At 42.7% G+C, this 27,965-nt stretch overlaps 2 protein-coding genes across 2 annotated transcripts in view; one reads left to right on the top strand and one right to left on the bottom strand.

The window, feature by feature from the left end:
* pdhx (pyruvate dehydrogenase complex component X) overlaps positions 1-27,965 on the bottom strand; it is a 408,353-nt gene that overhangs the window by 287,416 nt on the left and 92,972 nt on the right. The window lies entirely within an intron of this gene.
* LOC308092628 (excitatory amino acid transporter 2-like) lies at positions 13,531-27,769 on the top strand (the record flags this gene model as incomplete). Its single annotated transcript, XM_080438642.1, has 11 exons — positions 13,531-13,547; positions 16,965-17,104; positions 19,834-19,986; positions 21,453-21,703; positions 21,902-22,058; positions 22,411-22,537; positions 23,004-23,237; positions 23,978-24,172; positions 24,776-24,910; positions 25,028-25,301; positions 27,695-27,769. Exons 1-11 carry the CDS (start codon positions 13,543-13,545, stop codon positions 27,767-27,769), a joined length of 1,746 nt encoding a protein of 581 aa, XP_080294768.1. The 5' UTR covers positions 13,531-13,542.

Below are 27,965 nucleotides of genomic sequence, written 5' to 3' on the forward strand. Positions count from 1 at the left end.
TTTTTGGGGGGGGGGGGGGGGGAGGAGGGGGCGATAAATTTGATTCAGCCCCTCTTCACAGCAATTTCCTCACTCACTGTGAATCTGATGCATATGAGAGGGATTCATGCGCTTTTAGCGCTGCCTATAGAACCAACATTAAAGTTCTCAAATAGCTGAACAGAGCGAGCCCTTTCCCATGGTTTGACCAAACAAAGAGCCTGACTCCGTTCACTTCTGTATGACTGCACCAGAACAGAAACTCAGGCATTCACCAGCTAGCCAACTGCTGGGCGGCAGCACCACAGATCTTCGCCGGCCATGGAAAGGGAATTTCTGCTTATTTACTGTCAGAGATCTTGATCTTGATAGTTTGTGTAGTTGTGTAAGGATTAGGAACAGATGCAACGAGGTGACTGCTTTCAATGTCTTAATCAATGCTTCATACTGTAGATGTTCTTTGTGGGTTCTGAGTATGATCTTTCATGAGCTATTCATGAACTTGTCTCTGGGCTGGAGCTATAGAGGCATAGAGAAGGTATTGCTAGGCGTGCATATGTAACAGAGCAGCCCTGCCTGAGCCCAGAAGCCTGATACTTTATCTCTCTTGGCCCGGGACCAATTGCCTTTGGCTGAGCAGCAGATGATTGGTTTCCCATCGCAGGAGAACGCCGTTCAAACCCAGGTGGCAAAGCAACTTTCCATCTGTCACATTTGATGTGATTTTCACCTCAAATCATGAATCAAGCTCTGAAGCTCAGATGGCTAATCGGCAAGTGCAGTAAATATACAGAGGTAATTAAAGTATGACTTAAAGTGATTCTGAAAAGGAAAGTGGAATTTGTGGACTGTGAGGGTAAATGATCCTGCCAGGACTTCGCTGCTGGTTGTCATCTGTAGTTGTCATCGCAAGTGTTCCACATCTAGTTCGCTGATAACTAGATAAAGTTAATGAACAGAAGACATTTGCAACAAAGTTAACCCAATGAACGCTAGCACCCCAAATCTGGGCGTGTCATAACAGGCGAACATACGAACAAATGAGCAGATCTACAAGCTTGGGAACCAGCTCAGTGGCCTTGTGGTTATAGAGTGTCCGCCCTGAGACTGGAAAGTCAGTGTTCAATTCCGTCTGAGTCATACTAAATAATACTATATAAATGGTACCCAATGCCTCCCTGCTTGGCGCTCAGCATCAAGGGTTGGATTGGGGGTACAGTTAGGCCCCTGTAACATACTAGCATCATGTCCAGGGGGTGTACTTGTACGTTAAGCTGCCTCACACTACATAAATAGGAGCTTCTGAACCTAGGGTTTACGTGGTTAACGTGTTACCATGGTTGCCTCTGTACTGAAACTACAGTGCACGGAGAACATCCTTTGCGTTCTTCTCCCATGTGTAGGGCCTACATTATGAACCTTAGTTTGTGTGGAATGTTAACCTACAGTAAGTTTTTATTACTTTACATACATACCATACAGTATGCACTCCTTACATTTGCATGGTCCATGGCAGGTAGTCGCAGTGGGGTGAGGGGTCAGAGGTGTTTACTGTGGCATGGCGATGGCCTCCCACCACAGCACACCCACCCATTTGAGATGCCACCGTGCACCAAGCACAACCCTGAACCAGCCACAACCCCCTTTGGCACCTGCTACGTTGGAATTCAGGTCACCGGGGTGGGGGGCTGGGTAAGGGGGCTCGAATGGGCCCTCGTAATGGTGAGTGAAGCAGGGTGGGGATGGGTGGGGGTGTGCTTGTTTTGTTTCCCACCCTTGGCACCAGTGTTCATGGAATTGAGAACAATCGCCCATTGTGGGACAACAAAAGAAGAATAATTAAAGCGTATTGAGAAATCACAAAAAAACAAAACACAATTGGAAGAGCTCATGTGTGTAGTTGTCCCAAAAAGTGACATGATAGATTGGTGTCGGTCATCAGGACTGTTTCTGCAACTCACATTTCAAAACTGGCACCACCTTTTACTATATTTACTAGGGCTGCAACTATCAATAATTCTTAGGGATTATTCTATGGATGTTTTTTTATATAAAAAAATACATTTGAATTATTTATCAAGGAATTGAGTCAAAAACATATTTGATTTGTCTGATTAACCACTTAAGCCATATTTTATATTTCAAGTGTCACACGGAAATTGTGAAAATAACTATAAATATCTACAAGCTCACAGTGTGTCGCAACAATTCATTATCTGTTGCACCTCTTAAAGTTATACACTTTAATATTGCTTTTGGAGTATTTTTTTTCCAACTTTGAACATCACAGTACACAGTGACATACCACTGTATGCATAACTGTATGTATATTATTACATAATATTCACAGTATTGTCGTTATTGTAATCAGCACTTGAAAAGGAATTCGTAAAAAAAAAAGCGAAAAAGAAATAATAAAGCACAATCAGAAGGCTTTACTACTTATTTTCTTTTTTAATCCCCTTTGGATAAGGCAGAGCTTTTATGGATGTTCTATATTGAGGCTAATGGCTGGATCAGGGAATCAGAAAAGAGAGGAATATGGTGAATAGACAGACGGATGAGATGAGGACACACAACTGTAGCTGTAGGAGATTCTTTTCTTCATATTGTGAGAAACAAATATACAGCTATGCATGTAATTCTATTTTTGCATCTGTGAACACGTAAACAACATCTAAATAACACAACTAGCCTCTATCCAAATAGGCATCAAGAGCCGACACAAGGGAATAATGAGTTCTGAGGGATGCGGTGGAGTTCCAAGCCTTCATCAACTAAGGTTTAAACTGCTAGGGAGCGCATTGCTGTTGCCCTCCTTACCCGCTGCCCTCCTTGCCCATCCCTCCCTGCCTCCCCTTTTTACTTTTCCCCCAAATCCTCAATTTAGGTCCGTAATGGGCCTCTGAGGCAGGTTTGTGTGCTTCTTTGTTCAGCTCTGGGGGGATCGGTGAGCATTAATGTTCCCCTTCAGTATGTAAATAGCCAGAGCTGTGGGAGCGCGGGGCCGAGCTGCCACTTGTCCGCTTAATCGTGGAGAGCTCCATCACTTTTTTTAGGCACTCCAGGAACCAAAAGGGGGCATGCATGAGAACTTCAGTGCCCAACACAATGCCCACACCCTGAAGAGTAACCTCGACACCCCATGCGTCCTTGTCCCTTCTCCCCTTCCGGAATACCCCCTACCCCCTTCTCTCTCTCTCTCTCTCTCTCTCTCTCTCTCTCTCTCTCTCTCTCTCTCTCTCTCTCTCTCCCCCTCCCTCCCTCCCCCTCCCCTTGTTTCCCCCTAAAACTCCTGCCGCCCCTCGGCCCTCCCACTATACAGACTCCAGCCAATCCTAACTTTGCCTGTGCTGTGCTTCCCGTTGCTCAGCCAATCGCGACTTGCTGAGCCCAGCTGATGGACCATACAGTCTTCGTCTAGCGGAACACACACAACAATATCCCCTTCAGTTGCCTGTTTGTCAGCCCCCTATTCAGACCCTTAAGAGAGGAGCGAGGGAGAGAGAGGGAGAGAAAGAGAGAGAGAGAGCGAGAGAGAGAGGGATGGGGAGAGAGATACACAAACAAAAACAGAGGAAACAATTAAGAGGCCCCTCCTCCCATGAACCCTGCACTAGCGGTTTCCCAGCTCTGGATCCTGTGAACTAACTTGGAGGCCTCTAAAGTGGCCCATTATTCTAGCAGGGTATAGCGTGTTCCAAGAGAGACTCGCCTCAATGGCCCACGAGTACAGAGAGGGTTTTGTTCAGGCCATTCTTGGCTCACCACCATGCAGTAGTTAATTAGGACCTAAAGCTATCTATTTCTCCATCTCTCAATCTGTATCGATCTATCTATTAGGACTGGGCAATAGGGACATATAAAAATTAAATATCACTATGTTTGACCAAACACCTTGATATCGATAATGTGACAATAATATACAGTTTACTTTTTTTTTAGCAAAAAAAATAATCCAAAATAGCGGAAATAGCAGATCTACAAGCTCGCAATGCGTCACAGAGCAACAAGTTGTGAGCTTGTAGATTGATATTTTCACTATCATTGAATTTAGATTTTTTTATAGGATAAAATAAGACACAGGTGATTAAAACCAGGAAAAGACAACACTTCATCACAAGCTTACGTTATCTAAAATCCCATTTGATATCTAGTCTCATATCACAATATCTGTATAATATTGATATATTGCTCAGCCCTACCATCTATCTATTGTTTATTTTGTATCTTTGAGGAGTTTTTGTACAACTTACTTATTTTAATGTTTGGACGATGACACTGACAAGAACATTTCCCCCCTCTCTTTTTCTTTTGTTTGTAGAGATCTGCAAAACACACAGTGTACATGATTTGAACAAATTCATGCAGCAACAACCTCTTCTGTCTGTCTGTCTATCTCTCTCTATTATGTATTTCTCTTCTCTGTGTGTCAGCCATAGGCATTCATCTTGAAACGTGTGTACAGGATGTACAGTTTCAATACATTCAATCCAATGTTGCTTTCTTGAGTTCAGTCTGATGTCTGCCCACTTAATCTACAGCATGAATGTGGGTGTAACTGTTTATGGTTAGCTTGAAGTGATGGACAGATTTGGAATTACTTTGATGAGATCGACTCTTGTCTAGAAGATAGACTGTAACTTTTTTATAGGGGTACTGTGACATTGCTCTCAGGTAGTTTTACTTAAAGGACGACTTCACCGATTTTCAACCTATCTTCATATAATTGGTCCTCACTAATACTCATGATAAAATGGTAAAAAAAAATTCTACTTGGTCTGTGTCTCATAGGAGGGCTGTGGACAGTCCAGAAACCCGTCTACCAGTGACATCATCATTAGGCATGATTTTTTTTTCCAACAAGATTTCATATTTTGTATTTAGATTTGTATTAACACGAGAACAATGGCTTCTTTTATTGCATTGCAACTTTCCAGGAATAGAAAGCCTGCAGTTTCTATTAGCTTGGATTCCCCATTGATGATGTCACTGGTAGACGGGACTCTGAACTGTCCACAGCCCTCACAGCCGGTCTTGAAACACAGACCGAGTAGAAAAAAATGTTACCATTTTATCATGAGTATTAGTGAGGACCAATTATGAAGATAGGTTGAAAATCTGTGAAGTCGTCCTTTAAGACATGCAGATACTGTCAAAGTACAACAGAAAAACTAAAGCTGCCATACTTCACTATAAAGTATGGCAGCCATTTCTGTCTGTTGGAATTATAATAGTTATAATAGAACTGAGAATCCTAGCCCTTTTCTAGTAGCATGAAGATTACTGTAGAATGGTGGATTTGGGGGGGAATTTCTGTTTTGTGCCTTAAATCTCTGCTGAAAGGTTTTACCATCCGCTGAGCTGGCTTAGACTCACACGCTCTGATTTGTCCATGAGTGACACGAAATAGTGAATAAACGGTTGTACAGACAGCATCATTGATTAGAGCAGTAGTTCTCAAACGGTGTGCCAAGGTACACTGGTGAGACAATTCCAGGGCTTCCTTGGGATTTTGTGACAACCACACATTATTTTTTACAGTATATACAACTATATTTTAAATGTTTCAAGGCACACCTTTATTCATATCCATGCAAAATAAAACTTTAATTTGCATGGATATGAATAAAGGTGTGCCTTGAGATTTTGACTTGCCCTTTGCTGTGCCTTGGGTGGAAAACGTTTGAAAACCACTGACTGGATTAAAGTATGAGTGACACTCTGGTTCTAGGAAAGCTGACATACTGTATAATTAGGCTGTGGAACCGAGCGTAAGCTAGCACACCCATTCTCTGGGTGCAGAGGCATTCCAGACTGAAGAAATATTTACATAGTTTGCCAAAGTATGTGGTGAATAATGACGTGGAAAGAAAAACAACGGACTGACGAGCAGCAGCAGCGTTCCCCTCGGGGCCTTTCAGATGGCACAGCAGTCAGCGGCAGGCAACATTCAGCCAGCCGCCTCTCACCTTTTCAACGGCACAACGGGAAAAAGACCACTCTGCCTGGGCTCACATGGTTCTGAAAGAACAGCGTCAGACAGCTAGTCCTGAAAGGAGAGCAGACTGTCTGGTGAGTCGTAGAGAACCATTTTGCAAATTTTCCGCTTCCAAAGAGGGCAACGCTGGCTGGTGTCTGGAAAAATAGCCTCGATCATAGTCGTTTTTACGAGGCTTCATAATTTGCACACTGTTTGAGTTGTGGTTGAAATTCACTGTGTAGCAATAAATCATTTGGCAAATACTCATGGTGAGTGTGTCTGTGGGTATGTGCGTGCATTGCACGATGAGTTGCGTGCCAAAAATAGCACATCTATCGTGGATGCACTCATTGTGAGCTTGTAGATCTGATATTTTATTAAGTATAAATGATGCTTAAAATAGGCTTACATGTGTTAGTGGGTGAGACAGAAATAGAGAGTGAGCAAGAGAGAGAGACGGGGAGAGAGAGAGAGAGAGAGAGAGGACACAGTCTTCTTCCTTTCCTGACAATACAGTCACACTTCTTGCTTCGCTGATATCGCACCCTATGGTATTCTGTCCAAACGTCACTGTTCCCAGTTCCCACCTCAACGTGTTTTACACAGCACTGACAGGAAGGAAACTTGAATTCCATTTCCACACCCAGCATGTTTCAAATGATGCATTCTGTTTAGTGAACATTGCATGATGTTCAGCTGGTGGATACCATATGGCACATCTCCAGGAATGTCAGACAAGCAATGGGACATCAGCCCTGTCCCTAGAGCGTCCCTAGTGTCTCTTGTGTGTCCCAAATGTTTTTTTTGAGGGGGAATAACAAAGCTCACTTTGTCAAAGTTCCCTTATTGGTGGGATTTGGATCAAACTTGTGACGTTTCAGAGGTAGGAATCATTGCCCAAGCAAGGTTCAGAGTACACACCGTTCACTATCCATTCAACTGTTCTTAATCAATTTATGACTGAAAACAATGACAGCTCAGTTCTTTTCGGTGTGGACAGTAGGCCCACACCGTTCAGTTGTCTGTTTTTTGGTGTTGAGAGTCCAATTTGAAGTCCAGCTGGTGCTTTTATAGCTAATATAGTGTTTGACAGCATTAGTTCGAAACAACTTCCACTTATTTATTTCCACTAATTGGCTAATAACCCATAACAAAGCACCAGACCACGAAAAATAAATAAATAAATGTTTTATGTACGTTAACTAGACTTGCCCCTGGTAGCTTTACTGTAACCGCAGCTCTGTTGTGCTCGTATGTGCAGGAAGTTTAATCAGGAACTGATGGAATTTGTATCAGTTCTGTTGACAGCCGTGTGTATATATATGTATATATTTACATGTGTGTGTGTGCACGCGAGCGTGTGCGTTCGTGAACGTCCTGCCAACACTACGGGGTGGTGTGAGGAGAAGAGAGCATGGCTGTGGCTGCAGGCGGAGTCGAGTCCCTGCAGACTCCAGTGTTTAATTAGTGAGAGAACATTCATTCTCCTTAGTCCTCTTATTGGCAAATCCTGAGTAGCATGGAACCTTTTCACCCTGCCTCAGATACCATGGGACAGGACCAGCGAAGATTTATGACCACAGACAAGATTGCGATATTATTACCAGTGCGCGCGTGCATGCATATATGCATGTGTATGTGTGCAAGTGTGCGCCCGTGCGTGGATGTCTGCATGTGTGCGTGTGCCTGCATGCTTGTGACTGTATGCATATGTACAAATCTGTGTGTGTTTGCGTGCTAGTTGGGATTGAGAGAGAGCGAGACAAAGGGATAGCAAAAGACAACAAGATAATGTGTTGTAGAGAGACAGATGGTGGCAGGTGAATCTAGTGTAGTGTATGAAACAGAATTTGTTTTCTAAGCGTACTGTAGTAATGCTATTTCACAGGGTGCTGACCCTCTGACACAGATGTCAGCTCTAAATGTACCTAACACGCATGATAACACATGGAAACAGCTGCCTATTCTTACACAGATAATGTCAATATACATTCCAGCTAATTGCAGAAATCTGATTGTCCACACCGGCTACCTTCCTCACTTATTGTTTACCTGTCATCCGGCATTCCTTTGTCTCCTTCTCTACATTCCTCTGCCTCACCCTCCTCATTTTTTCCCTTCTCCCTTTCCCCCTTCACCCCTCCCCCACACTTTGTTGCACATCTATCTATATATCACACTCTTGCTTCTTAACTCCTCCCTCTCCCACCTCGGTCTGCCATATACCTCACTCTCGTTCTCTCAACCCCCTCTGTTTCGTGTAGCGGGTGTAGCATCGCGGCAGTTGTAGTAGGGGGTGGGGTGGTCCTGCCTAGCTGGCTGATTTAATGAGCTCCTGTGGGGATCGGGCAGAAGTCATCAAAAGCTACGTGCCGCTATATCGCCGGCTTTGTTAAACAGATGCGCCACGGCTAATGATAGTAGCGCTCCCCCCGCATCCATTCGGCATGAACACAGGACCAGATATAGTGTAGAACAGGGGACAGATGCGAGATGAGGGGCTCTCTGCAATAGGAGCCCCTCTCCCGATAGAGGATGCTGATGTTGGGTGAGGCAAGGAATCCACAGGAGTGCGCAATGAGCCTCTTTTCTGTTCTGACCTTTTTGTCTGCTATCCTTTCATCCATAGAGGGGTGTGTGTGGTCGGGTGGCATAACAAGAAATCAGATCCCCTTCGGTTAGATTTGATCGCTTTGTAAGACTTCACAAATCATGACAGTCAAATCTGACCACAACAGACTGTAGGGGAGAGAAGCGTGAGAGATACCGTAACAGAGGGAGAGACAGAACATGGGACAGTAATGATGGAGAATTTGGAACTGGAAGCATGTGGGTGGCACACGGTGGACATAGAAAAAAGGAAGGGAAAACGAGAAAAACACAGATGTCTCTGTGGGTTGTAACAAAGTTAGAGACGATGGATAGAATGGACTTCTTCCCAGTTTGGCTCCATTGAGGAGAAGGGCTGTGGTTGGCTCAGATGCCTTTCTCTCTCCACTAATACAATCCAGATGAATTGCTCAGCTCAGCCCTCTGTCAACCACTCCCCAGCATAATGGGCTGTTAACACATAATTACAGTGGACTTGATCACATCTGAGAGACCTATGCAGACAAATTCTGGCCTCGGGATTCCCAGAGGCACTCTAATCACTGCCTCATTATAGACACAAAGAGTTGCACCAAACAAAGGGAACCCTCGGAGGATGCTGGGAGACGGGGAAAGGGAAATATTGCTGGAAAAAAAGAAAAGGCACAAAAATAAACGGCAGTGGATGTGACATGTCCAGTGTTACAAAGTGCTTGCCTGCTAAGTGTGTCAATAAGTAATGTATTTAGCTCTTCCCATGGGGCATTCTGTTTGTATGCACACATGCGTGTCGGAACGTGCATGAGGGTGTGTACGAATTGTGTATGAACTTGGTAGCTCCTACTGTTGCCTTATTGGGTCACCTGAGGAAAAACTTAAGCAACAGCAGCTCTTCTGACATCAGGATGTAACAGTGTGTGACTGTAGGTTGTCACTGACCTTGGTACTGAAAATCTGCCCTGCTCTCCCAGGTCTCTGTGGCAGGCATTGGTTAACAAAAACAGACTGTCCATAATGATTTATCTCCTCTCCTATTGTTCCTTTGAAGACATTTCAGCAGTAAAACTGTATTTTGCAAGAGTGTGTGTGTGTGTGTGTGTGTGTGTGTGTGTTTGACTGAGTAGACAATGGTGTGTAGTCATGGCAGATAACAGTGCAACATTGGAAAGTTTATAAGAAACTTTCCAACGGGCTGCAGTTATCTTCACAAACATTTGGTTTCACCACCACCAGCTTATCCTAATACCGTAAAAGGTTGGCAGCACGGTAACCTCAGTAGAATGGAATGCTCTGCCACTACATTCACACAACATAAGTGAGAAGTAACTAGTCAAAGGAATTCGGTCTGCAAAGGCAACATATTGAGCACAGTAAAAAATAGAAAGAAAAGTGATATATAGTATACTCTTACTATCCATAAGGTGCTTTTCTCACTATGCAATGAGAAATTACAATGTAGAAAACATTCCTTTAACCATTATTGAACGAAGTAAGCAAAAACCGCCTTCATACTGACACATTTAATTTGTTTGGGGTGTTAAGGGAAAATAAATATTTTTGTCAGAAAATGTATGATTTTCACTACAATTCTGTAGGCGTGGCTGTGATCTAAACCGAAGTTTGGTCTCCAAACAAATTATGAGCTAAAAAAAAACTAGCTAAACTGTTTTTTGTCCTGTAATTGAGCAACTGAAGAACAGTAGGCTACAGTACTGGTAGGATAATCCAGATAAGCATGACAGACCACACACACCTATCTATCACTGAATGCATTCATCCAGACAACCATCATGGAATACATAATTGGGAGCTGTAGAGCGACAAAGTTTCCCTTTCTTCACATGCCGGGATTTATCTCCCACTTCCCATGCGCAGCACAACCTGTGAAGTGTTTGCAGAGAGTTTCCTTTAAGAGAGCTTTTTTCACAGCTCCTAGGCAGCCAGTGTGTGTTAGCCCATCTCTTCCCACTGCATGGCAAGTGGCTGTGAGGCCCAGAGGGGCCAGAGATATCCGGAGCCTGGCTCAGCTCCAGTTGTCTTTACCTCACAAGTGCATTGTGATGCTGCGGGCATGAGAACGGACATTGGGCCCCTCGGAGACCAATGGGAAACTTCACACCCCTTCACATCCCCTTGTGTGCCATGCCATCGCATGTATCCCAACAACCGACGCTGGACATGTATAGCTATTAGCTAGACAAACGGTCCAAAACGGAAACTTGTTAATTATTATGTAAGTACACACAGTACAGACACACCATTATGTGCAGGGCATGCCGGTGGCGGAAGTAATTATACGGCAGTAACCATGTGGGGAGATGTTTTTGCTAAGCTGCTGAATGCTGTTAATGTTAGGCTGAGTTATATTTTGTGGTAAAATTAGTAAAAAATTAGGCTGCATTGACCACATAACGTCCATGTTTCACTTCCATCTTTGGGACTTGGCTGGCGTCATCCCCTCTATCCACTCCTGCTGTCTTCGCACCATTCACTTTCCAGCACAAAATCTATGGCATCTTCTTCTCTATAAATCTATCAAGCTGTACGCCACCTACAAGTGCTTGAGTGCATGTGTGTGTGTGTTTGTGCACGCATCCAGTAAAAACAGCAGTCCATTTTGCACACTGGATTTTACTGTGTGTGTGTGTGTGTGTGTGTGTGTGTGTGTGTTTGTGTGTGTGTTTGCGGCGTGCTCAAGCTCGTGAGGCAGTGAGCCCCCCCCCCACCCCCACTTCTTCCCCTTCTCTCTAAGCTGTGAGTGTTGCCAGGACAACCTCTGTTGATCGTGGCTGCATCGTGGTGCACTCTCTCAAAGCCAGCACTCAGGGAACCTCCTCACTCCGGGAAGGCAGCATAAAATCGGGATAATCGCTGTCGATTATGGGACACAATGGATCACCGTTTCTGAAAGATTCATTCATCCCGGGAAAAAGAGACTGCGAGGGGGCGGGTGGGGGGTGGGGGGTTAGGGGGTGGAAGGGGGCGCTTCTGCCCCTCCGCCGCTCTCCCACGGTGGGCACAGGCATGACATCAGTGCCCTGAATGGGGCTGGCATTCTGGACATGCCCGTTGCCCCCACCCCCAACTTCACCCCCCGCCATACCCTCCCTCCCCCCTCCACCCCTCCTTTTCTCGCCCCTGCCAGTTTGGACACGGCGCTTGGCGGGGCGAGTTGGGGCCACCGCCGCTGTTTTGCGTGCGAAACAAAGCCCCTCAGAGGGGAAGAGAGAGGAAGCGGAGAGCTTCACATGGTCCCAGCCAAGAGCAGCGATGGCTGCCCTCCCCACGAAGGCCTCTCTTTTGGCTTGGAGGTGGTGGTGTGACCCCTGGTCCCCAACCATCGCATAGTATCCCCCCCTCTCTCTCTTTTTCTCTCTCCCTCCCTCATGAACCCCCCTTCCCACAACTTTCTGCCACTCTCTCTCATCCTCAAAATGGTGCCTTTCCCCTAAGAGAAACCCCTTTTTTGAGTGAGCATGACATGTCAAGGGATTTAGGATGAGCGATTTCTCACGACACAACCTCCGTTGACAGGAATGGCATTCCTCTGCTTTTGTCACACTGTTGGTCATTTGTTGTTTGAATGGGGGGGGGCTTTCCGACACATTTCCCTAATTAGAATAATGTGATACTGCTCAATACATTGAGGAATCCCATGCTGCTGGGAGGCAGGAGTAAAACCAGCGTGACGCCATCCCCCGCTTGGTTCACGTTGGCCCTTTGAGCTTCTGGAGTTTCCCTTTTGCATTGAACAGGCCAACAGGGAGGTTAATCTATACATTGAAGCATTCACGAACAAGGCTTAGTAAAGGCTTGGTCGATTTTTGACACAGTTGTAGAAATTAAGCATTTTTTCTTCTCTTGCCAACTGCTGGGAAACTTGACATTTTACGTCACTTTCATCAAATATTGGTTATATGTCTTTTAATCTGTAGTACTGTTCTGTACATTGGGCCTGTCTGTGATTGTCCTTGGCACAAGTTTAATCTCTTTTTCCATAGTTTTATGTCACGTTGTGTGTCAAGTGTGGATCCAGAAGCTGGAGAGACAGAAAATGACATTTTATCCCATATGTGTTGACCGCACCATTTGTGTAGATCGGACCAGAAGTGATAACATACAGATTGTGTGCTTTTAGTTCCATGAAGCACGCGAGCCATCGGGGTTGTGACATAATACTTTGCCCGACTATGACTCCCAGAGTTATAGAATTAAAATGTCCATTGGGAAGACGTGATGTTATGATAAAAAACATCGATGTTAAACCTTTAGTTAGTCTCTGTCAGACGAGAGGCTTCTTAAAACAACGTTGTTGCCCATATTGTGCCATTAGTGAGCGCCTCACCATGATCATCTAGAGCAGGCTGTCTGTCTGTAGAGGCACGATGAGTCTGGGTGCATGCCATGCTCTCTAGGGGGATTACCATTTCCAGGGATTTTCGTCTCCAGAGTTACTGTACATGCGTATATTATGCTCTGTATGTGTGTAAGGGCGGGGGGGGGGGGTGTGCGTGTGTGGGGCGGGGGGGGGGGTGTCTGGTATACGTGTGTACCTCTGGGGGTGGGTGTTGGACTGTTGGTGGTGGGTGTGTTTGTGGGGGTGGTGGTTGGGGGGGGGGGGGGTTCTGGACGGACTGGCCCACATCTCTGAGACAGACTTCAGGAACGGGGCAACTTGGGTTGCTGAGGCTGTGACTTTGATCTGTCGTCTGGTTCTGTTCTGTGTTGGACCTGCTCCTCCCTTGATGCTCAGTGGTAGCTGTCTGCCAACTGGGAGCTTCTAGCTGTCAGCAGAGCTCGGGTGTCTCCACCAGCCTACACAGGGGAACCTCGTCTGTCGACATCGCTGACAACGCGTTTTGATGGAGCAGCTTTGATCGTAATACTGTTATTTATTTTTTATTTTTTTTGTGGCTCATTCTTAAATACCAAAGACTGGAACTCTGATCCTGGTGAATGTATATAGCACTTATACCTCAACTCCAACAGAAATGAAGTAAGTACGACTACATCTCATTTCACGGTTCCATGGGCGACACTGCTTTGATCGTTTTTCTAAAGAGTGTATTCATTGATTTGCACAAGTTGTAAGTCTGAGTCGATGACACCTGCTGTTGCTATTTCAAGCATCTGTATGGCTTCACTGCTCTCTAGAGTCTGGGATTGCATTTGTCATTTAAATAATTGCTGCGAAAGAATAAGTATCAGACTTGCAGCATTTTAAGTAATGATTTCATGCTGAACGCATGTGTAATAGTAATTAGAGGAAAGGTGCATTATTTCAGGAGATGATTGATGTATGTATCTGTCAGGATGCTATGTGTCCTGAGGTAATACATATAGCACGTCTTGTTTTAGTAACACCTTCATCAGTGCCTCTGCAGTCCTGTAATTCAATTAATCTGACTAAGCTCTGAGCTAAGATTAATCGGTTTATAAAATGATCCCATTAGAGACTGGGGAGAGGAGGGGTAATTATTTTGTTTGCATACATGTGTGTGAGCAAGCAAGCATTAATGTAATGCCAATAATGAGAACATTTAAGCCAGTATGGAATTATGAATATACAAATAGTCAACTGAAATATAAACGTTGTCATTTGCAAAGGTGAGGGTTCGTCTATCCATACAGTATATATGCTGTTGGAGAGCAGAACAAATGTGAATGCCATGATGACAGAATGATTTTCTGCCTATTTCCGTTCCCTGTGTGCTAAAAATACTGAAAGGGAGAGGAAAGGGGAGAATTCAATTAACGACTCTCATCAGTCTCATGGAATGGGATTACATGGTAAATGTTCATTTTGTGCCCCCGCCCCTCCCCCCTCATTTCACTTCTAATTAAAACAGCCTCTCCTGAAATGTGGACACATGCCTACGTTGAGTGTGATGACAGCAAATGCTACGTGGTGCTTACATGTACTGCCTTCGTTTTCTCACTGGTATGAAATGAATGAGAGAGAACAGGGCTGGTCCATCTGTGCGCCTGGAAGCTGGCCAGGTGGGCTTCCTATCTACTTCTCTGGTGTGTGTGTGTGTGTGTGTGTGTGTGTGTGTGTGTGTGCGTGTGCGTGTGCGTGTGCGTGCGCCTTGCACACGTGCATGTGCCTATGTGTGTGTGGATAATTGTTAATGACTACTTTCACGGGAACAACAGCCAAATAAAGAAGCCCTGGGTGGGCCGGAAGCTTTCCAAATATGCTGCGATTCTCACACCCTATCCCCACTCTAATCTGCTTTCTGTTTTTGAAAATGCTTGACAGTCAAAAATGATTAATATCTACAAAGCATCCGCAGTCCCTCTGAAGGACCACGGGGTGAAGGGTGATGGGACAAAACAACATTATAGAAGCTATTGAGACGGCCATTTGTGACTTTGTTATAACTAACCCCAGGGGTGAGGTGAAGGGTTAAACTCAGTCACACAGTGTTTCATCTTTGCCATCCTTTTGTCCCTCATCAATGCGGGCCTCCTGAATAGGCTAAATGGAGACATTGGCACCTCACTATATTATCAATACAAAGGAAAATGTCAGACCAATGCTAAAATTTGTAATGGATTGTTTCTGCAATAAGGGGGTGTAGAATATGAACAATCATGAATCTGTATAGCATCTCTCTCTCTCTCTCTCTCTCTCTCTCTCTCTCTCTCTGTCCGTAGTGATTCGTACTGCTGCCTAACCGCCATGTGATAGACACAGCTGGCGTCTGTCTCTCTAACAAACTAATTCCCAACCTCTGCAGAACTAGAGGAAACTAGCGTTGTGCTGCCTGTAATGAACAATGAAATAGGTAGCTTGACAAATCGTTCTGTCACCACAATATTCCATTTGTTTTTCAACATTCTGTCAGGTCGAACTCTTGTCAAAAAGGGTTAGACACCTGCTGTATGTAGTAGAGAAGAGAGAGGGGGAGAGAGGGAGGGGGGGGGGGAGATGAGGATGCATTAATCCAAACAGTCAGTAAATTGGCTAATTCTCAAGTGATGAGTGATTTCCACACTCCAGTGTCTGCATTTCACTCGTTCTCATTCCCATCAGAGCCATTCAAGGAGAGTTGCGTCACCTCCGTTCACTTCATCAGGCCAGGTCTTCTACATAGCCTTCTATTGGAGAATAGTGACAAAGCCCTAAACCGGAAGTTTACGGAATGCACTGGAGTCTATGAGCGTTTGTAACTATTTCCAGTTTACATGAACCACGTGACCGGCGCCGTTTTTGCCCCCTCATTGGCAGAACTCTCTAATACAAGGCTTTGATTACCATAGTGTTTCAAAAGGCCTTGTTTGCATGTCAAGCATGTCTTTAAGCCAAGCCATACTTATACTTATTATCTCTGACAGTGTACAAATGTAACCAAATGGACCTGTAAGAGTCCATTTTGTTACATTTGTACAGTCTCAGAGTAACAAATGGATAAATTAACAATGAGGATTTTACTGTGTACGTTCGTAGAGATTATTTGTGGTCATAAAGATTACATCCAGGATCCTTAAATCCATACAGCGTTTTAAATAGTAAATCATAATTCTTCATAGATTTGATACATACAGTGATAATACTTTTTCCACAAAGTGCTGTTTTATTATCCAATATTTAATCCTTTATATATTTTGTTGGTGAAGTATATAGCTTCATTCGAGATTATTACATAATGCATAAAACATATGTACACAGTTCTAATACAAGTAAAGCCAAAATGTACTTTATTAACTACCATAAGGGGAACCCAGCACCAGTTATTATGAAAATAAACTTGACTTGAAATATGCCACAAACTGCGTGAAGGGATCTCCTCTGTCAGGGGTATTTGAGTTCCTACGCTCCAAGCAATCATCTTCCACCTGCTATTTAATAGATGTTTCAGCCGAATGCTCTCATGTTGCTAGGAGACAAGTCAAAACCCTTGGACACTACGCACCTTTATAGCATTATGTTACTACTATATTAGGTTTATTTTTCTTAATCATAGCTGGTAACTATATAGCTGGACATTATACAGTAGCTGAGCCAACAGGTGATCGACCAAACTTTGATATTTATTTGATCAGAACAGAACGTTAATATGTATATAAGTTAATATGTTCAATGATGTTTTTAACCAAGAACCGTGGTGAGGTTGTAATATGCCAAATGTAAAGACAGTGTCTGTAATATACAGTGCATCACAATAATGGCCTTTTCCGTCCGATACATAGTATATGACACACTCCCATGATCTGATGTATGTATTATGGTTGTGTATTTTGCTGTGGAGTCAACATAATCTACCGTATTGTGTTTTCTTATATTGAGAACATGCAGAGACTGTATGATCCCCCATGGTATAGGATGAGGACTATGGTGTACATAGCCTTCAAAATGCTGTGGATTTGGGAGTAATGTTTCCTTTTCATTCCATGTCTTCTCTCCCAGTGCCAACAACATGCCTAAGCAAGTGGAGGTGAGGATGCACGAGAGTCATCTGGAGCCCATTGAGGCCAGACCTCAGAACAAATGTGCCAAACTCTGCTCCAAGTTGTTCAAGAACCTGCTGCTCACACTCACTATTCTCGGTTAGTACATTTACTGTTTGTTTGATTGATTGATTGGTTGTTTGATTCTATTTTTCTTTCTGTCTGTCTGTCTTTCTTTCTTTCTTTCTTTCTTTCTTAACCCTGAGGCCGATTCTACAAAATGTCTTCTAAATCCTAACAGTTTTCTGAAAAACTTATGTTGCTATATCAGTGCTGCTTTTTTCATGTCAAAATGATATGTATTTGGTTGCGGACCCCCATCTCAATATTTTGTTCCAGGGACCCCCAGAAGCAAAGATTTGAGTAAAAGAAATTCACTTTAAAATATATATATTCAAAGATTTTCTCAAATTCTCACGATTTTTCAAAAATAGCAGATTTACAAGCTCGTCACTTCGTGCCACACTACTATGAGCTTGTGTATCTCAGGCTGTAAATAGGTGGTAATATGGAGAGGTTCTACCTTTGCCTGTCTCTCCCTCTCTCTCTCTTCTTTCCCCCGACACGGTCGAGGCAGAAGGCCGCCACCCTAGAGCCTAGGGTCTGCCTGACGTTTCTTCCAGTTAAGAGGGAGTTTTTCGTTGCCACTGTCGCAAAATTGCTTGCTCAGGGTGGGATGTCGGGTCTCTTCTCTACATGTAAAGTGTCTTGAGACAACTTGTTGTGATTTGACACTTTAATAAAATTGAATTGAATTGAATTGAATTTGCTGGCCCAGAGTAGCAGCAGTCGCCCTGACCTTCTCCAGGCCAGTGCCACCTACTGCACTCCGAGCATGTCACTGAGCACACAAATAGTCCCTTGTGGTGCTTAAGAATTGCAGTTATGAGAGTGATTCACTATGCTGGAGGAGTTGTTTTAATTAAAATATCAAAGGGCACACAGGCACATTTCAATATGAAGTCATAGCAAATTAGTTTTAATTCAGTCGGGTTTAAGGAATTACCAGTGTACATTTACGTGTGTGTGTGTGAGTGTGTCTGTGTCTGTGTCTGTGTCTGTGTCTGTGTCTGTGTGGGTGGGGTGGGTACGGTACATCACACTTGGCAGTACACCCCTCAAATGTTCAAGCCAATACAATCATTGATCATCTGTCACTTGGCAGATAGGGCCTTGACTTGGAGTGGGTTTGCAGTAGGGCTCAAGAGAAGGCACACTCTATTGCACAGGAAATTCAGTGCCATCCAAGTCCAATGGGTCAGCTGAATCCACAGGGCACTGCTACACTGTACAGCATAAATCGAGGCACAGAGGACTGCTTACAAATTTAAGGAAGCTGCAATGGATGTGATTATAGTGTATGCTAATAAACGGCCTCCCAGTCTTTGGCAGCAGAGCAGTGGCAGAGGAAGTGCAACCCCTGGGGGGGCGCCAAGGTTTTGGGTTCAGGCCATGCTTTGTCTATGAGAGGGACAAGACACAGTAACCCAACCACAGGGCCTGAGTACAGACAGGACTGCAGGGAGTCGGAGCACACAGAGGTCAGAAGAAGCACTGGCGGTATAGCAGCAAAAAAACAATTGTGAAAAAAACGCTCCATTCCCATTGAAAAGCATAAGCAGAATCCGCCTTATAGGCAGAATTGAAGTTCGGTGTGACTGCAGCCAAAAGCCCTATTTAAAAAAAAATCATCAGCTTGTAGAATGGCTATTTTTATATTTGTTGAGATTTTTTTGGAAAGGTTTTGAAATTAGATTTCAATTATATATTTACTTTCTAAAGATTTATGCACAATGACATGACCAAAATACGTTAAGAATGGATGTGATTGTTAAGATACATCACTTAGAGGACAAATAGGGGGGTGAGATAAGGACCCTTCATTCTTACCCTGAACAACACAGATTGTACTCCAAAATTAGAAAGAAATTAGACTCCTTGCCAACGTGAAGCTTTCCTTGAAAACCTGTTGGCGCTGGAGGGAGTACAGATGCTCCGCCAGACAGTGTGAGAACTACTGATGTGCTGCTTACTCCCCCAACGCTTCAAAGACATCTGATCTTAATCTGCTTTGAGCTCCTCTCACACTGCAGTAGATTTTCGGTTTTTTATCTCCCCCACCCACTAGCATCCCGCACTGCTCCAAACAATCAAATCGATGAGGAGCACGGATCAGCTCTTAAGGAGAGAAAGCAGTGTTGTCATTTATTCACGCTCTCGTAGATCTTCTATGAACTGCCCACAATAGCATGAAATCTTTAACCAGCATGAGGGTTGCATATATCCAATTAATTGCATAATGGGATATATTGGATGTGGGATTGCACCCTCCCCATTAAACAATCCCTCGAATTTAAAGAGACACAATTTAAAGTTTTCTTTTAGCTTTTAATTCAGTCTGAGGTTGTTGACCATATTGATTGATTGATTGAATGCTTAACAGTTTGCAAAAAGTAAATAGGTACAGTTAGAATAATGCTAAAAGAATAACACAAAAAATCCCTGAGGGCTTGTTTCTATTGTGGTCTTATATATTCAATTTCTCAAGACATATAAAGACATACTATACAAGAAATCAGCAATACCACTTGCTCTTGATTTTAAAATGGTATTGTTTCTTATGTTTTACACTCTAGTCTTGTTTTTATGGATTATGAACTATTGTGGTCACCATGTTATTTGTCATTGGCCTTGATTGGAAAGCACTTTGGTCAACTTTTGTTGTTTTTAAATGTGCTATATAATTAAAGGTGACTTGACTTGACTGCATTGCTTAATCTGGACAAATGTCTACGTTTTGTCCCTCTCTCGCTGTCTTCTCATTTCAGGTGTGATTTTGGGATGTGTTTTCGGGATGTTGCTTCGCATCTCCTCCCCTATTCACCCAGATATCGTCATGGTGATAGCCTTCCCTGGAGACATCCTGATGAGGATGCTGAAGATGTTAATCCTGCCACTTATCATCTCCAGTTTGATCACAGGTACAACCCGCTATGGTTATGCAATATATCGATATTATATCGATATCGTGATATAAGACTAGATGTTGTCTGGGATTTTGGATATTTTAATTTTGTGATATAGTGCTAACTTTTTGTTTTTATATTATTATTTTATTTTTGAAAATTGTGAATAGCTGTGGAAAAACATTGGAAGAATTTCACCTATAATGACAGGCCAGAATAGGGACACCATTGTAATTAACTCATTCCCTGCCTAAAACGTAAAAAACGTAATTATATCCAATTACCAATTCTGCCAAAAATGTAAAAAACGTTTTGTTTTTAGTTTTTTGACCCAAAGACCAAGGAGATATGATTTTTCGAAGATCTAGACTCCCATCCACTTCCTTGTTAACTTAAAACTTAAAAGTTCTGTATCTCGGCTCCTGAGTACTTTTTTTTTTCAATGAATAATCTCTGGCAGTGGGCAAACGCGGCCAGAAATAGTTCAGGCAGTGAATGAGTTAAAGGCAGGAGTAACAGTTGATCCAGGTTTGATTCCAGGCCTGGCCAGTAATGTGTCGAATATGACCGGTCAAAGTGTCTATTTAACGGGGGAAATTCAATTCGCCAAAGGCAGTTACCTTTTCACCTGTTCTTTTTTTTTCTTTTTATGATGATGATTTTTCACTTGCTTTTGCCACAGTTTATATTGCATCTGCATCTTCCAACCTGTAGAATAGTGACACGCCCACTTTGGTTCCCAGTTCAGGGCAAGAAGTTCCAGTTCTGAACCAACTTTTAGGGTTCTGAACCAATTAATTTTCAGTGGAAACACTCTGAACTGGTTCAAAATTAGGCGGGAAAAAAGTACGGAACCGGTTCAACCCTGGTGGAAAAGGGGCCATAGTGTACTGGAGTGTTGAGAACTCAATAGCAGGCAGTGTTCAAAACCCATGGTTGGGTGTTTTAATTCAGGTTAACAGAACAGACATCACAAACAGACTGACATGAGGCAACACCAAACAATGACCCAACAAACTGGGGAACAAAACTAATATACACACACATGAGGGCTGATTACACATGAGATACAGCTGGGGAAGACATGAACATAGAACCACGAAAAAAACTAGAACATGAGCTTAACATAGAAATATAATACCTTTACATACAAGAAGTTTCATTCAAATATTATATATTATCAGTGATTAAAAATCATTATCTAGAACTTAATTGGGTGTTCAACATTCTCATGCAGAATCATTACCAGACACAATACACACACAATATATTTATACTATATTTCATACTTCCTTGTACAATGTTGTCATGCAAAAATAGCGATAATAGCAGAACCTCGCATTGTGAGCTTGTGTATCTCCTTTGATAATTTAGTATTTTATTCAAATTGATTCGTTTTTATAATCGGTTAAATCGATTAGTTCGGTTAACTATTGCATATTGCGTCCCTAAAACACAAATCCTGCTTGTTTTGGCTGCAGGTCTGGCCGGCTTGGACGCCAAATCCAGCGGTCGCCTGGGCACCAGGGCTATGGTATACTACATGTCCACCACTGTCATTGCTGCTGTCCTGGGAGTCATCCTGGTGCTCATCATCCACCCCGGCAACCCCAAACTGAAGGAGGGTCTGGGCACGGGAGAGAAGAACGATGATGTCTCCAGCTTGGACGCCTTCTTCGATCTGATCAGGAACCTGTTCCCAGAGAACCTGGTGCAGGCTTGCTTCCAGCAGGTAATTGGACCGATGCGTAAATGAGGAAAAAGGTAACAATACATATAGGCTACTGACTGTAGTAGGCTACTATCCAAGGTTTTTGGGACAAACAGGACAGGATACAGGACACAGTTGAGTGACTTTCCTTTACTTGGTACAGTTGGCTCAATCAATGCTACAATTCAATCTCCAATAATGTTTCCTCTCCCACCACAGGTCCAGACTGTCACAAAGAAGGTGGAGGAGGCTATAGACGAGGACGTAAATGCCACCGCCACCACCGCCGTGGAGAGTTTGGTCGCAAACATGACCAAAGAACCTATAATTGTCATCAAAAAGACACTTCAGATGAAGAATGGCATGAACGTCCTCGGTATATCACTTTCCTTCACATCTAAATGCAGTTACAAGATATAGATTTTTGCTGTAGAAAACCCAAGCAAGCAAACCCGAGCACCATAACTATAACTATAAAGATATTGTTTGGCAGAGACCACACCATTACTATAACCAATGGTGAACAATATAGTTATAGTGCTTGGTGTGAATGTACCTTAACATGCTAATTCTTTAAAGGCTCAACTGTGGACCAGTTTTTCTCCTTGGCTGTAAATGATGCTGTTTTTCGTCTCATTATATTCATTATCATTATATTCATACTGTCTTCTAAACTGTCCACATTTACATTCACAGTTTTGATTCAGTCTGTTATTTTTTGTCTGCAGGCTTGATTGGTTTCTTTATTGCCTTTGGTATCTGCATGGGCAAGATGGGAGAGAGAGCCAGACTCATGCTCGAGTTCTTCAGCATCCTCAACGAGATTGTAATGAAACTTGTCCTCTTGATCATGTGGTCAGTAACACTAAGGGGGATCTCTGTGGACTGGAAAAAATGACTATATATACCAGGAATTATGTTCCCTTTAAGCCCTATATACTTAGTCATATGATGAATAGCAAAAAGAGCAGTTTACCAGCTCACAGTGAGCTTGTTGATCTCCTACATATTTCGGCCAATTCAGACATTTTTTTAATGTTTTGAAAATGTTGGGACTTTTTTTGTGTGTGCAAATTTTCACCCCAAAATAGCGATGCCAGGTTGAAAGTAATACAAGTTTATATCATTGAAACATGAATGCTCAATTGATTCGCTAACACTGTATCATCAAAGTGACTTTAACATAGATGATTAAGAGAAATAAAGTAAACAAGGGAGTCACCACCAACGGTCGAATATGCTAACAGGTGAATGATGTTTTTGCTCCTCCCGTAGGTTAATCGAATCTTTAAAGCTAACGACAACTCTGTCTCTTCATCAGGTACTCTCCCTTTGGTATCGCTTGCCTGATCTGTGGTAAGATCATCTCCATCAAAGACCTGGAGGTGGTCGCCCAACAGCTGGGGATGTACATGGTGACAGTGATTGTTGGCCTGCTCATCCACGGTGTCATCTTCCTGCCCAGCATATACTTTGTCATCGTCAGGAAAAACCCCTTCACCTTCTTCCTTGGCATTTTCCAGGCCTGGGTCACTGCCCTGGGGACAGCTTCCAGGTCAGTGTGTGTTGATGAGTGCATATACAATGAAATCTCTGTGTTAATTTAACTCAGTGTAAAAAATCCTGTAAGCAGAGGTGTAGTGGAGGTAGAGCCCATCGCTCCACCACTCTAGAAATAAAGAAGTTATTCGGTTTTGGTCAATTGAATAACCACTTGAACTCCAGCATCCATATTTTAGGGGGAACATTAGCCAAATGTAGCCGATCTTGTAGATCGGCTATTTTTGGCGAGGGGATTTGGTGTAGAGGGAAAAAAGTGGTATACTGTAGATGCGCTCTCCCACTTCTAAAAGTAGCACTATACCCCTGGCCTTAAGGGTCAATTTTTACATCCTCAGAGTTAAATTAAAGGTCTTTTACCGAGGACGTGACGAACAATTGATATGAAAAGTATCAATTGATACAAAAACTATTGATACAGCCTCATTCATACATTTTGATGCCTTTATTCACAGTAAAAGAACGACCTTGTTCTGAATGAAAATGTGCTTCATCACTGTAATATTAACTTTCTTTATGGATGTGCTCATGACACAATTTAAATTACAAGTTACAATTTAGGCACTTAGCCGACACTCTTATCCAGAGTGCTCTTAAGCACAGTAAGCATGAACAAGATTTGTTTTTATAATATATATTTTCGCCCCCGGTGTATAAAGGCCTTACAGATTGAGGTACAGATACATTTAGTAGACGTTTAATCCCACAATTCCTACTCTCTCTGTCTCTCTGAAGTGCTGGAACACTGCCTGTCACCTTCCGTTGCCTGGAGGAGAACTTGGGCATTGACAAGAGAGTCACCCGCTTCGTGCTGCCAGTCGGTGCCACAATCAACATGGATGGAACCGCTCTCTACGAGGCTGTTGCTGCCATCTTCATTGCCCAGATGAATGGTATCGACCTAGACCCCGGTCAGATCATCACTGTCAGGTAATATAATGATAAACATAAGCGGTATATGATTGCAATTAATTTCTAAAATAATCTACTGTACATATGTATAAATCTTAGATTTAACTCACGTTTGTTAAGGTAATTTTTAAAGCATTCTCCATCAACTATTAGATACTGTACATACTAGTTGTATGTTCCATTCAGGGTGTCAACATTTACTAGTGAGCTTACTGTTAAGGTGAAGGTTACAAATGTAGCCAAATGATCTGACTGTGTAGAGTCATTTACACAGTCAATTAGTACATTTGTAGAAACATAACATGCTGTCAGGTTGGTGATACTGACCGTGATGCTGACCATGATACTGACATGATAGTGACATGATATTGACATGATACTGACCATGATATGGACATGATACTGACCATGATACTGACATGATAGTGACATGATACTGACCATGATACTGACCATGATACTGACATGATAGGCTACTGACCATGATACTGATACTGACCTGCAACCAGGTTGACAGCACTTTATATTTATTTGTGAAGAAACAACAGGCCCACATAGCAGAAAGTATAATGATTGGTAGATTTTGCAATCATTTATCTTCTGTCATTTGATTCTGTCCAGTATGACGGCTACCCTGGCCAGCATTGGTGCCGCTAGTATTCCCAGTGCGGGCCTGGTCACCATGTTGCTGATCCTGACTGCTGTAGGCCTGCCGACCGAAGACATCAGTTTGCTGGTCGCGGTCGACTGGCTACTGTGAGTTCCACTTTGAGAACTGTATAAATAAATACATGAATTAATAAATCTAAAATTGAATTAGAAGAAGACGTCTGATCTGACTAAAATCTCTCATCCAACCCTCCTTCTGAATAGGGACCGATTCAGGACCTCGGTGAACGTGGTGGGCGACTCCTACGGTGCAGGCATCGTATACCACATGTCCAAGGCGGAGCTGGATGAGCTTGACGCTCGAGTGGCCAAGTCGGACGACATCGAAATGATGACTACTAAGACCCCGTCTTACTATGATGACATGAAGAATCACCACGAAAACAACTCCAACCAGTGCGTCTTATCGGCTACCGCTAGTGCTAGCGCTACCACCACTGCCACAGCTAACAATACAGTCGTAGTAGATGAGTGCAAGGTACCACTAATGCTTCCGGACATAGAGACTTGTATTTAACCCTGTTACATGTTTCATGCTCATTCTGCGTCTGTGCTTTATTCTTCTTCTCTTTCTTTTTGCATCTTTGTACAGCTCAATGTGAATAAATACATTTTTTTAATTATTTCAAATTTAACCCAAATAAAATGCATGCTTATTTGTTTATTCCCCTGGAAAAGCAGCTTTTGTGTTCTTTAAAGCCCAATTCCAAAGTGAGAATAACGTAACTACTACTGGTCATCTTGTGGTGGATAATCCGCCATAGTGGGAAGCATGGATAGGTCTTAGGAGGAGCTTTAGAAAGGCGCTTAAGAAAGGCGGTGCCGACATATTACACAATGCAGCTTTAAGTGAGAAAGACTTTACGAAGTGGCTGTGCAGTAAATCCTTACAATTAAGATAGAAACTGATCCATGCTCAATGCATGCAAAATAGGTTTAACAGAAAGGGAGTGCTATGTAATTGTGGTACTAATTGTGGTACTACTACACTCCCTGAGAAATTATGAGCTAAACTAACCATCCTCCATATATTCAGGGTCACTAACTAATGTCAGCTCCCAAATCCGCATATATCAATTGGAGAGAGAGATCCAGAGTTCTGCTTTCTGCTCTCTTGCCTCAAATTACCCCCTCAAAATGTTAGGGTTTATTTATAGTGTGATTAAATGACCCCTTGCTATGTGTGTGTCTGAGAGAAAGCCATTGATGTTAATTATTTAAATTCTCTGTATTGCACTGTATTAATGAATAGTTTTTAATTACGAGATTTGTTTAAAAAAGGAAGACATTGCTGAGGGGTTTATAGCACAGACGATGTGCTACCGCTTCCAATTAGCAGTGCATATATTCACTCTTCACAGTCTCCATACGGCGACTGAGTCAGCGCCAGTCACATGGCTCCATTTCAACACCAGCTATTTCTGCCCATTGTGAGAAGTTGTTGTTTGCTGTTAAAATGAAACCCGCAAAGCAACTTCCATAATATAAAACGATATGCACTTTGAATCCCCACTTTGAATGTACTCCTGGATTAGGAGATAATATTATGGGAGCTCACAGTGCTTGTTCCTTCAGACACACCCTGACTGCAAAGGTCTACTAATGAGCCTGTTCATTTATTAAAGGATGGAAGGTGTTGCCTAGCAACAGAGAAGGAGCTATCGCCACATGCTGGAATCTGTCTGTTAATGGTCATTTAAAATGAAATATGGGCACAAAAGCTTGCTATTTCCAGTTCGTCTCCTATTAGTTGTTGGCTGTAAATAACATGGACTAGCATTTCTGTTATTAAAGATTCAAACCGCTGTAGAACGCCTTGCTAATTAATCTTTTGTACATACTAAAATGCAACAACGCATTCGTTTTGTATTTTTTTGGTTTGTATTTCATCTCCATTCTCTTTGTATACACTGTACGTATGCCTTGCATGTTTGTACATTTTGTTGCATGTTCATTTTGTGGTGGTTGTAAATATGTGTACTTTGTTCTCAGGTCAGTAAAAGAAAGTCTGCTACACTCTTAGGACTATCAAAAGCATGGCCACCAGTGCTTGTCTCTGAGTTTCAGAATCCCTCTATGCATGTTTATGTTCTATCTAGAGACGGATGCAGTGAAACATCAGACCATTTTTATACCATGTCTGGACTGTTTCTTTGCTACAAATTGTTTAGCTAAGATAATGAACATTGGCGTCGCTATCGGGCAGAAACCTTGTATCTTGTACCTTCGATTTAAACTTTTTTTTCATAAATGAATTCCCTATTTTATGCATTGTTTTATGACAGTGTTGTGCAAAAGTAGCAAAAAATAGCCCATCTTCAAGCCCACACGACGTGTTAAAGTCATACTGTGTAACATTCATTAGCTCCATGACATTACAGCGCTTGTCCATACGGAAGGAACCCTGAAAAGTGAAAGCTGCAGGGTCCTAGCGCTCATGGACATTTTGGAAGGCAAAATGTCAGCCCCTGACACTCGCTATTAAAATGGTATTTAATGTTTAGAGAAGTTGTCAAAAAAACCTAAAAAGTAGAAAAATATACCAGTCAAAATTATATCAACTTTTGTTTAATGGAAAAAGTTACACTGTATGACTATCTATTTTAGAAAAAATGATTTTCACCTATTATGACAGATCCCAAATAGGGATCCGACTGTGGGTTTTATAAATATTCAACCATTGAAAAGTATTAATAAGAACTTGTCACTAAATAACTACATTGGATCCATTTGAAGGCGACTAGCTTTTTTTTCCCATTTCCTGGAAAGTAATGGTTTGGACATACAAGGTTTCTGCCAGCGATGACAGGCGACTTGTGTGTATCTGTGCCTTGGATGCTGTGCTTAGATCTGGATGCTAACTGCTTGCAGGTAACCTCAGCCACTAACGGCTCTGCAGCTGCGGAGTGCACACTTGTTGAGGAGGAACCATGGAAAAAAGAATAAAGCCAGCCCAGAGATCCCCTGCTCCTGAGCTCCACAAGCTTTCCTATCTGGTGAAAAAAGAAAAAATGAGTCAACGAAAAAAGTCACTCGAACAGAACTACTAATTGTTTGTTTTTTTATGTAGATTTTTTTATTAGTCCCTTTATAGTTTTTCTAACCGTCTACCTGACTGATAACTAATACTAATTCACTTAAC

This window comes from Gymnoscopelus braueri (assembly GCF_963280865.1).
Source record: "Gymnoscopelus braueri genome assembly, chromosome: 9".
NCBI classification, from domain to species: Eukaryota; Metazoa; Chordata; class Actinopteri; order Myctophiformes; family Myctophidae; genus Gymnoscopelus; species Gymnoscopelus braueri.